General features: G+C 41.2%; 1 protein-coding gene across 1 annotated transcript in view; it reads left to right on the forward strand.

The window, feature by feature from the left end:
- The first annotated feature begins 6,714 nt into the window (after nucleotides 1-6,714).
- Nucleotides 6,715-12,119, forward strand: part of LOC108435279 (POU class 2 homeobox associating factor 1) — a 28,253-nt gene continuing 22,848 nt past the window's right edge. The window contains exon 1 of the mRNA XM_017711011.2: nucleotides 6,715-6,820. Within this exon, the coding sequence (XP_017566500.1) occupies nucleotides 6,805-6,820 (16 nt within the window). The 5' untranslated portion in view covers nucleotides 6,715-6,804. The remainder of the gene's footprint in view (nucleotides 6,821-12,119) is intronic.

Here is a 12,119-nt window from a genome sequence, read left to right on the forward strand (position 1 = left end):
GGATGCAGCTTTGGTCTCACCTCTGCTAAAAGTGAGTAGTGTTTCTTAAGCTAAATCTCCAATGGCTCCATTTTTACTCCCAGTGCAGTACATACTGCACTTTGTATGGATAATAAACAGACTGGCTCCAACATATAAAATGTCTAACAAAAAAACCATTTGGGATTCAACCACGTGTGCACAAATCTATGTAGAAGCAAGAATTTCATTCCTTACATAGTGCTCTATATAGGGAGCAGGGAGCCGTTTGAAGTTCAGCCCCAATCTTGCTCCCTGCGACCCAAAGCTGCAGATTCAATGATTCCATGATTCAACTCACTGATCCAGATCATCAACTGATTCTGATCTGGATCAGGTGTGTTAAAACAAGAAATACCTGAAACCGTGCAGCGCTGGGGGTCGTCAGAGGCAAGACTGAGAAACTCTGGTGTAGACTACAACAATACCCTTTGATTAGCTGGTTGATACTGAGAAAGAGGATGGTGTGGGAGATTGAGAGATTTGGGGCAGGTTTGGTTGTGAAACATGCAGCATGCACATACAAGTTGCAGTTGAGCTTGGGACACACTGTACGTACACAACGCTGCGCAAGAGGCAGGTCAGAAAGTTACTGTGTAAGTTTCTATTATATATGCCAACAGCTAAATAATGCACTCATAAATATCAGCCAAACAAATACATGAACAAAAGGCTGAATAACCGAAGCGTTCTCTACTCTTTCCTCTTCAGGGTGATTTTTACAGTGTTTGACATGTTCAGCTGTCCTCACAAGCTCTTTTCATCTTGCTGTAGGCAAGGAACAGGGGCATGTTTGATGGAAGCAAACGTGCCGTTACTTGTAACAGTGTTGACTGTGGGCTGGCATGAGTTTTTCACATAGTCACAATGCTTGTTTGTTCAAATGTGAACATGTGAGTGAGGTGTGTCCTGGTGACAAGGATTTGTAGTACTAACATGCCAGATATGGAATATTTCTACTGCTAACACTGAAGGCCTCCAAACCCAGTACGTTCATTCTTCTTGAAGGGTCAGCACTTGTGTTTTGTGTATTCGTCTGCCCCAAGGGCTGACAGAAGCTGAAGGTGATATATCCGCAGCTAGACATTCCCAGTTTCAGGGTGGTAACAAAGTTCAAACTGTGGCCTACATTTATAACCGGCTCATTCTCATTAATTAATTAAGATAAGCTCGTTAGGTTATACAAGTGTACAATAAAACGTGGGGCCTGCTGCTGGGCCCTGGAAAAAATCCACACGTTTCCGTCCATTATCTGGACTGTGCAAAGCAGAAAATACAACCAACTTCTAAGACCGAACTTTGGAGGTGTGGAAAAATATCCCTGCGGATTTATTAACATAAACCTGCTTGCACGGTGGCGTGGTGGGTAGCGCTGTCGCCTCACTGCGAGGAGGGCCTGGGTTCGATTCCCTGGCCTGTGTGGAGTTTGCATGCTCTCCCCGTGTCTGCGTGGGTTTCCTCCGGGTTCTCCGGTTTCCTCCCACAGTCCAAAGACATGCAGTCAGGCCAATTGGACGTGTTAAATTGCCCCTAGGTGTGAGTGACTGTCTGTGTCTGTCTGTCTGCCCTGCGATGGACTGGCGACCTGTCCAGGGTGTATCCTGCCCTCCGCCTGATGACAGCTGGGATAGGCTCAGCATCCCCCCGCGACCCTGACGGAGAAGCGGCTTAGAAAATGGATGGATGGATGGATGGATGGATGGATGGCTGGCTATCTATGTATTGTTTTTCCCCTGACACTGCAAAATGAACAACATGTACATAATGGCTGTTCTAACTTTTGCACAGCACTATAAAAAGCGAATAGGATATCAGTAACTAGTCATTCCTTAATCATGAGTTGATAGTATAATTAGTGGTAAAGATTACCACTTTACTTGGAGGGATATATAAAGGAATAGTTAAAGACAGAGCAATTAAAAGAAAAGCGCCATTAATGGTCAATATATAAAAACCTGTAAGTATGGCAAGGCAGCCAAATGTGTAACGGTGAAGGAAAGTGACCAGTGAAGCCCAATGACTGTGTTCCGCACAGGTCTGTACAATGGAGGAAAGTGATAATTCAGTAAATGAATAAACAGGTAATTAAGTGAAATGCATAAGCACACTAGTCTTCTTGTCTGTTCTACTAAAGCTTTTATTAAAAAACATAATAATAATCACACACATGCATGTGAACTAACACTGAGGCAGAAGACTGCAGCACACTGTGCTTTCTATTTGAAAATAAAGTACATTATTGTTGGTGGGTTAAACTCACTTAGAGTCAATACACTGCTAACTCAACTAATGTCTTTGATTTAGCGTTCTACCACACACTTTGGCAAGTCTAACAGGAAAATTCTAACAAGAAGCTGGAGAATAAGAAACTGACTTCAGCTGAAACGGTGTTTTCAGTGTTTGACGGAGCCTCGTTGCAGATTTAAATGCATCAGGAAACCAGTTGAGTGATTATGAATGCATGTAAGCCTATTTGTCTCCAAATTCTGAATGTCAAGTCGAGTCAAGAGGCTTTTGCTGCCGTTCCACCTGTGTACAAATACACAGTGGAGGGAAATGACGTTCCTCCAAGAAACAACATGGTGCAACATGAAACAGAATAAGCAGTACAAAGTGCAACGTGCAGACGTAAGTGTGCAAAAAACAATACAATAAATATTGATAAATAAAACAGACATTAGACACAGTAAACAGACAGGACAGCGCAGTGCCGACATCTAACATGCTGTGATCTGAGTTTATGCAGTCAGATAACGTGAGCACAGCAGTTCTTGAGGTAAGACATACACGGTGCTTGAGTAAACAAAGTATAAACACTGTATTAGCAGCAGGTTCCAGATCGTGTCAAAGAGCATCAAAAGAGGAGTGTGTGTGGGTCTAGAATGTGTGTGTGAGGGGGCCTTTCAGTTCAGTCACTGTGAGTTCAAAAACCTGATTTGCTTGCGGAACAAAGCTGTTGCAGGTCTGGCAGTGATGGCACGGATGCTCCGGTACCTTCTGCCTAAAGTCTGTGTGAGGGATGGATGGGGTCGTCCACAATGCCGGCGACTTTGTGGCTTAAATCTTTTGCCTTTTTCTTTAGCTACTATTAGGCGATCTGGCAGTTACAGGCTACATTCATTCCAGCGTTTAGGCAATTAATTGTTAAGACTGTGCTTGAACGATCAGCAGAACTTAATTTGACTGCGAACAAAGATTATTTTATTTTTTTACCTAGAAATCTAATTCGGGCGTGAAACTGCAACTGGCCAGTAAAAGAGCTGCATGTTGCTGACCCCTCAGCCAGCGTATGGAAGCACTTTGGCTTCTATAGAGTTGAAAGGGAAAATCATATTACATGTTTCCACCCATTTTCTGCCTTTTTGTAGCTGCTGCTGACCAGAGGACCATCGATCCAGCTATGTCAAAACTTCCACCCGACTCTGAAAGGAATTAAAAACTCTATCACAACTTTTATTGCCAAGGATTTGCATCCGTCTTTGAAAACCAGGTGTCTGTGAAAAAACTCCTCTTATGACCCAAAAGTGGCTTAAAGTTCTGAGCGCTGATGAGTGTTGGACTGTCTATTGATTATTGATTTGTTTTTTTTTTTCTAACTGCACCCATGAACTACAACATAGATATGTGGCTAATTTCCGTTACATGTTTTTGTTTTTTCTGGTGAAGATGGTGGAGGAGGTCAAGGTTGTAGCGATGAATGGGTTCTGCTGATAAAGCAAAACCTCAGCACGGTCTGACAGCAGTGATAATGTGATGAAAAATGACGAAACGTTCACCAGGTTACAAAACGCTTTGGGGCAAAAGCAATAACCTTGCGTGAATTTCCAGCAGCAAATGGGATGGTCTTCTAGTTCAAGCGCCCCTTTAGTGAAGTTTGTTCAATAATGGGGCAAAATTTCCTGTTGTGCATTGGCTTTTGAACAGAAGCTGATTCTTCCTTATTTTCACACCCAGTCCACCAGCCACACATCAGTAAGCTTAAAGGGGTGCAGTACTTTCAACCACAACCTGCGGGCATGCAGTGTTGTTGTCGCTGGTATATATATTTTTTTATTGATATTGTTTTGCAGGAGCGTGAATGTTTTTAGCAGCACCGATTCATACTTGATTGTGTTTTTTTGACTGATTTCTCACAATTTCTGCAGAATTCAATAGCTGAGATGTAAACAACGTCATTCCAAGTGGTTTTATATGAAAAGGTTCATTGTAAAGAAACCTATTATGATGATGGTAATAGAAACCAAGGGTCATGATGCAAATATAGCCATTTTATTTATTATCCAAAACAACCAGTGACCCTACACTGTATTCTGAATTATTATATATAACATTGATAATGATAAAATTGTAGAAGATCCAAAAAATGTGTTCTGTGGGTCTATTTTGCCCCCTATTTTGTGTTCCTCTGCCAAAAATATGTTTTAAAAAATACTTTTCAGGCCAAAACCATTGGAGAACAAAGTCTCAGGCACCACGTTAACATTTCATGTAATTACTTTAAGCGAGCAAAGTTTTAGAGGCATTAAACTCTTCCGACGTCTGGTTCCACCACCACTGTGAACAATTTTGAATCGGTAAGTTTATTTATCAGTAGGTAATCAGTATTAGTTCATTTTGGATGACACTTGCACGTTCTCTATACGTTTAAATGGATACATCTTAATTATGTAATTTGCGGTACAGATCAGCACAGATGACTTTTCTTAAGTAATCTCTTAAGCTTTTTGAAGAAAAGAAAACAAAAACAAAAAAGACACAAACAACAACCGTCTCCCCGAGTGCCCTAAAGGGGGCTTTCACTTCTTAATCTCTTTCTAATCTTTGAAGGCAGTATATTACCTGCACCATATATTACCTGCACCATATATTACCTGCACCTAAACCTGTGTTTCACTTTGCCACTCAACACTGTCAGAACGAGATCAGATGCAGCTCTGGGCTGTGGAATGTGGAATCCTTGCTCTCTGCACACACTCCTGGAAGTACGAGCAATGTTCCTGTATGGAGGCCACCTACGAGCGAATGCTTGTGGTTATAGGAACTCTCCCTTTCTGCTCTCGATGCTTCAGCGCTCTGAGTAAAACATCGGGAATTTTATAGTGACGTACAGTTCCCGATGAGGTCAGGAGACCGAGTGTGGGTCACTGAGCGCTTGACCTTACAGCTGCCCGTTAATTGACGGCCCACCACCACAGAAAACATACTGAAAGGCAAACACTACTTTATAAAGCACAATGTCACTCTTAACGCTGTGACAAGATAGTACTGCACTTTGCTGAACTGCTAGAGCCCGTGTTCACTGAGGCCTGTGAAAATTGCCTCTTTGCATTGGGCCTCTACTGTAGTTTGCATTAGACAATGTTCAAGTGCATCAGTTGTTTAGTACTGTAGTGCATTTGATGTGAGTGCTGGGTGGAAAAGGGCTGTTTTTCATGCACTGATAGATTACAGTAAGTCTTGCATTCCTTGCCTTTCTTGTGTTTTTCTGAGCGTTTGGCCAGGCTAATCATTATTAGGCGAGTGAACTTGCTGCCATGGAAACAACTATGCTCACTTTTGACATCAACTCTGTGATGTTTAAGTTCTGTTTAAAGTGCTTAGCATAAAAGGTCTGCTAAAGGTGCTTATGGTGCATTGGATTGATAATGTATTCGCACTGACTATTATTTTGCGCTTCTTAAGCCGTGTCCTGTTTATCGCTGCTAAATTAACAGTGAAAATTACTGAGAAAGGAAGCGAGGAGCATTGAAGTGCTCGGATGGTCAATGAACCTCAAAATGTGAGCAGGTGCTTCCTTTTCGACGCTGATGAACTGACTTGCGTGGCAGTTTCGGCTGGGTCCGAAAACTCTCACAAACATAACTTAGGCTCCAGATTTAAGCTTCTTCACCCCCCCCCACCCCCGCCACCCCCCCCCCCCCCCCAAAAAAAAATAGGTTCTCAAAAATGTTCTTGCAGAAATAAAAAAGGGAACACATTTCAAGTTGGTCAAGGTCTGAGAAGAGCATCACCACTTACATTTCCAGATCATTTTTTGCTAGAAATCTTAGAAATCGTGTTTAAAGTTGGTTTAGAGTGGTGAGCGGCAATTCAGAGCTTGTTATGCAAGTCTGTGATCCAGAAGAAAAGACTAAGGTCAGGCACCCCTGCACTGACACTGTTATCAGATGATGCAGATGAAGTCGGGCTACAACCGTCTAGCACGTGTCCTGTCAGTATAATGCAGCTGGGACTTGCTCCGATGGCGCCAACAACCACGGGGCTTCCCAGCTTTACTCCTGCCCTCACTCTTACTCGGCAGATATATGGCTTATTCTGATATGCTTGGTTTAAAGCTTGGTCTAGACGGTGCATAATTCAAATCTCCTAAAGTTACAATGCCATAATGCGATATCGATTCTTGAAGCACATTGCATCAAATGACCAAAGTTACTTTGAGTTGTTGTTAAATTTATTCTACATCCAGAAGATGCCCAGTAACATGTTCCTGCAGTGAATTTCTCTGCAGTCATTAGACTTGAGAAGTATATTTAGTTCCCTGTCGTATGTGCAACGTTAAGTCAAAAACCCAAGCACTCTAAAAAGCCAACAAGTGACATTTAAATGAAGCGGGAAACCAGTGGTTCTGCATCTTGGTGACATCACTTGAAACTGCATTGCTGTTGCTTTTATAAGGCGGCTCACTCAAGCAATCGATGTACATTTGTGAGGCGAAGTAGGACAATTTTTTTTCTTTTAGAAAAGTCTGCAAGCTCAAATCTATAACTAATTGTTACAAATCAGTCTATGCACATGGGAAAATGTAAGTACAGTTTCTGCTTTCTCATCATGACCCTTAAATATTGTGCAATTTCCAAACAGATTTTAGACACTTCTAAAGGAAATAAGTCTGATACAATTGGCAAGTCTCTCCTCAGCAAAGTACATTTAAACTTAAGGCTGAAAGCAACACCAGTCAGTGTGAGCAGGTCTCAGGATCCTGCTGAGAAATTGTCTGTTATTATTAGAATGATGCTGTGTTGATATTGCTGGAAAATCTTGTCTTATAATGCAGTCTTACTTGACGCACGTGTAATTTTGATTACAGGTACAGATTTAAACGACTGAAAGTCAGGAGATCAGATTGAAGCAGATACTGTCCATTATGTACATGGAAATATGATCATGATTCCTCTGCTCTTGGCTTTCATTTTCATGCTGGTCCTGCAGGCTGTGTGGTCAGATGTCGTAAAGATAGGGCACTGATGGACTTTGGCGGGTTTATCTTTTGCATGTACATTTTAATTTTAAACACTGATATGATGCATCTTCACAAAATGCATGGGTGATTTTGTGCATCAGATTCACATACCATCAGAAAAGCCTGTAACAGCTGTTTTATATGTTATTTTTACGGCGTCCAGATGGGCAGGGTGCTCCTGTTATCTGTTTAGGAGTAATTATTAACTAAGTGGAATTGTGGAAGTGCTTCTCTGGTTTGAAGGATTTTGACAGACTCATTGGTTTACAGTGTTTTATTGTCGTATGATAATAAAACAGTGTACAGTAATGAGCTTATCATTTGGGAGACCCAATATTCACTAGAAAAGACTATTTACCGGCCTCATCTTGTGTTTGGGGGGTTGGTGGCTTGATCTTGGTATGCAAAACAGCACAATTAACCCCCTCTCCTGCACAAAAAAAGAAGCCTTCACAGCTGCAAAGCTTCCTCTTTTTGAACCCCTGAAATCCTGCTGTGCTTGTATTGTGCAGCTCACCACGATGTTATTTGGTGCAACTGTTGGTTCCCAACTGAGAATGTTGCTTTGTTTTGGTTTTTATTTGTTTGTTTATTTGATATGAGATTGAAACACAAGCAACACATTAGAAGTGGGCATTATGGGCCAAAAACTTTGATTACTGTAAAATTAAGATTTCTGACATTTTCAGTATATTTATATGGTGTAGCGTATTTATACTGAAAAAAATCAGAAATCTTAATTATCAAATAAAAACATTTTGGATGCTTAAGTAGACTCCCTTTTTTTGTTTAACAGTGCCATATTACTGTGAGATGTACTTGCACTTTCAATAAGAGCCATATTTTACAACTGAAGTAAATCCAAAATGTTTATATAGCGGCAAAACAGTAAAGACAAGTGAATTTATAGACTGCTGTCAGTACTGTATAGACTTATAGACTGCTGTCAGTACCGGTCTCTTACTGTAATGAGATAAAGTGCTTCTCTGTTGTTTTACATTTACATTTCTCAAGTCATTTCTCTCGTATTTGCATCTCTTACACACAATCTTCTATCAGACACTCCTGGAATTTGGTAAATATTACAAGCCATAGGCCATAGGCTCAGTGTTAGCTGAGGAGCTGTGGAGGATCTCAGCTTGTAGTCTCATCGTCTAAAGCAGCCGGCCGAGCGGAGGCTGGTCTCCAAGCAAGGCTAACAGCTAACCCAGATACCAACTTTTCATTCCACTCTCTTTTGCCTCGTCACTCTTTAACTCATTACAATCTGACGTCTGCTCCTCCAACAGCAAACTGGGCTAACTTACCCCAGACTGTTTAGCACTGGATGTACACTGTGGAAAATGTTCATTATTATCATTTGGGGCAGTTGTGGGCTGGAGGCCCTGGCCCTGTGACCGGAAGGTTGCCGGTTCAATCCCCAGGGCTGACAGCACGTGACTGAGGTGTCCTTGAGCAAGACACCTAACCCCCAACTGCTCCCCGGGCGCTGTGGATTGGGCTGCCCACCGCTCCGGGCAAGTGTGCTCACTGCCCCCTAGTGTGTGTGTTCACTAGTGTGTATGTGGTGTTTCACTTCACGAATGGATTAAATGCGGAGGTGGAATTTCCCCGTTTGTGGGACTAATAAAGTATCACTTAACTTATTATGAACTTTTAGAGTAGGAACAGCCAGAAAATGTATCAAAAAATGTCTATCTGGTCAAACTGGCACACAGTAGACCTGCCTCTTTGTAGATTGCCATACAAGCCCTGTGCTTGACACAAACACTTTATTCATCTACTTACAACAGGCACAGATCAAGCAAAGGTACTGAAGTCAAGCGATACTATCTCATCTCTGTTAGATAAGCTGCAAAGTCCTAAATATATTATACACAGATTACAGATCAGTTCACCCTAAGTTGGTGTAGTTCATTCTCAGTTGGTGCAGAAAGAGTGTGATTTTACTGTCTCTCACTTAAGTTCAAGTAAATGTAACATTCATTTTGATTGAAAGGTTATACTTAAAAGCTTTAACTCTAATTCACTTTCTTCTTTATCACTAACGTCCATTAGGTCTGCTCCTTCAGTCCTGTCAGCTTTTTTCTCTCCATCTTCTCTTGTATTTTGGAATACAGTATTTTATTAGATTTAAAAGAATTTGAATTTTTTGTTTAAACAAGTAAAACTCATCTCGTCTGACTGGCCGTCAAACGACCAAGGCCGTCGCCTCTTAATTTCCATCTACAGGTTGAGCGACTGAGGGATATAAAAGTGCGTTCTGATCAACACTATCCTAGCTACATGACACACACACACACACACACACACACACACACACACACACACACACACATACACACAAAGCTCTCGTCAGCTTCTTCAAATTTCCCGGTCCACCTTAAATGCTGCAGCAGTAACATTCTGGCAGCACAGAACTTCAAAAACTTCAACAAGAAGCCAAATTCACTATTTTCACAAGACACTTACTGTGAACAATAATAAATGGCAAATGCTGGTTTCCCTGGTTCCCTGGTTCCTCTCAGTAACACTTTTTCTACCTCTCGTGCTCTCGAACTTTCACAGTCTCACAATGAAACGAGGTTAAGCTAGTTGGCTTGTCAGTTAATTAGCCAAGGCTAGTGTTAGCCTAGCCTGTTAGCCTAGCCTAACCTGCCCTAGCTGGTTAGTTAACAAGCAACCGAGTAAAAAAACGGATATCCAGCTATACTGACCATAATTTGCCTCAAGTCCATATTGTGGGTGGATATCGCTGTTGTCAGAAGAAAACCTCGTATCTCCTAAATGGTAACTTTACAGGACAAGGAAAAAACCTACTTCACTTTTAATGTAAGTCAATGGAACCAGAATTTTTTCCAAGCCATTTTAAGTCATTTTCTTTAGTCCATTCATCATGAAATTTACACACAGTGTAAAGAGTAGCATGTGTTTTCAAATGATGTCAAAAACTGAAAAATGTAAAAAAAATGGAGATACAAGGTTTTCTTCCGACAGCAGCGATATATTCACTCTGTAACTGGTTACTATTTCACTGTGTACATTATAGCTTTTGGATAATGTCTAATGTTTATCTTAGTGAGTTTTTAGCCACTAATCCTGTTCTCAGCTTCAGCGGTTAGAAGTTACTTTGCAATGAAAACCCAAAGTCCCTCCCCCAGGTCTGATATGATTGGTTTACATCTCACGAGCTCTGATATCAATCAATCAATCAATCAATCAACCTTTATTTTGACTCGGAAGTACATTGAGGACAACCCTCATTTTCAGTGTAGCCGAGCATTTACAAAAACAGAGATTGACATGACAAAGAAAATAATAACATTTAATCATTTTAAATTAAAAGAAAATTTAAAATAACAGTGAATAAAAGATAAAAGTAGATAAAAATAGAACTTGAGATTTAAACGATAAGAAATTAAGATCAAAAGTCGATAAGAAATTAGTACGTTAATAATACAATATCACAAATTAAAAAAGTAATGATAAAAAAACTATTAAAAATAAAATGAGAGGAAATAAATAAATAAATCAAAAGAGATGAAGAACTAAGGAGAACTAACACAAAAATAAAAGTTACAAATAAATATGATTAAGTAAAACAGGTGCAGGCTGTCTGAAGGTGGTTTGATATTAAAAGTTTAAAATGACTGAGTGACGCCAGTGAGCCGAGTTTTATCATATCATTTAGATATGATTGGCATACTAGCCTACACTTACGTGGGAAGAAGGGGCTAAACTAACATGGGGGCAACTGAAGACCCCCCACTCGCCCCTAAAGTGGCAAAGTTCTACGGTGACGAAAATGCTGGAGAGGAACGGTTATTCTATGGAAAGAGAGAACTTAGCCAGCTGACATGGAAAAAGACAGTTAACATCTATGGATCCTGCGGATGGATATTTGGATATTTGACATGAAACAAGACAGCTTGATTAACTTCTCTAGACACTGTTCACATTCTAATATACATTTTAATTACTCCGGTTCGCCCACTGTTACAACATGTCCATCTCGATCTGATGATTTGTGAGACAGCTGAGTAGAATTACACAAAAATGCATCTTCATACTAATGTAGTCCAAAAGGGACTGTTTCACTCCTACGAGTGTGGAAGCGTGGGAGCTGAGAGGGAGTCATTTTTAGAAAATGTAGAATTTCATTTCACATTTAGACATGTTTAGTTTAGACATGACCCTGCTTATCTGTTCAACTGCAACTGAAACATAACAAAATCTCTCAGTTTCATAAGAGAAACGGATAACCACTAATCTAGTCTTGTGCACCAGCTAATAAGCCAGTGATGGATGTGCACTGCAGTTCCAAGATTTTTGTACTGTAGAGGATGTTTGAACTCTGATGGTGAACTCTGTGGTGAAGGGGAACCTGCATTCAACAGAGACCATGGAAAACTAAGCCTGGAGGGCCTGGAGATGTTGTTTATGAGGATCGTGAATCAGGCTTGCATTCCATTTATCCAAAATGAAATCGCTTATTTGTTAACAGTCATCATCATCATCATCATCATCATCGTCATTGACCGCTTAATCCAGATAGGGTCGCGGTAGCAGTTGGGAGAGCAGAGAATCCCAGATGACCCTGTCTCCTGCAACTTCCAGTTTATTTCTGGGGACCCCAAGCCACTCCCAGGCCAACTTGGAGATGTAATCCCTCCAGCGGGTCCAGGGTCTTATCCTGGTAGGCCGTGCCTGGTACACCCCCACCGGGAGGTGTCCAGGGGGCATCCAAATCAGATGCCTGAACCGCCTCAGCTGGCTCCTCTCAATGCGGAGGAGTAGCGGCTCTACTCCGAGCTCCTCCTGGATGGCCGAGCTCCTCACCCTGTCAGTAGAGTGTAGCCAG

Source organism: Pygocentrus nattereri, chromosome 17, assembly GCF_015220715.1.
Source record: "Pygocentrus nattereri isolate fPygNat1 chromosome 17, fPygNat1.pri, whole genome shotgun sequence".
NCBI lineage: Eukaryota > Metazoa > Chordata > Actinopteri > Characiformes > Serrasalmidae > Pygocentrus > Pygocentrus nattereri.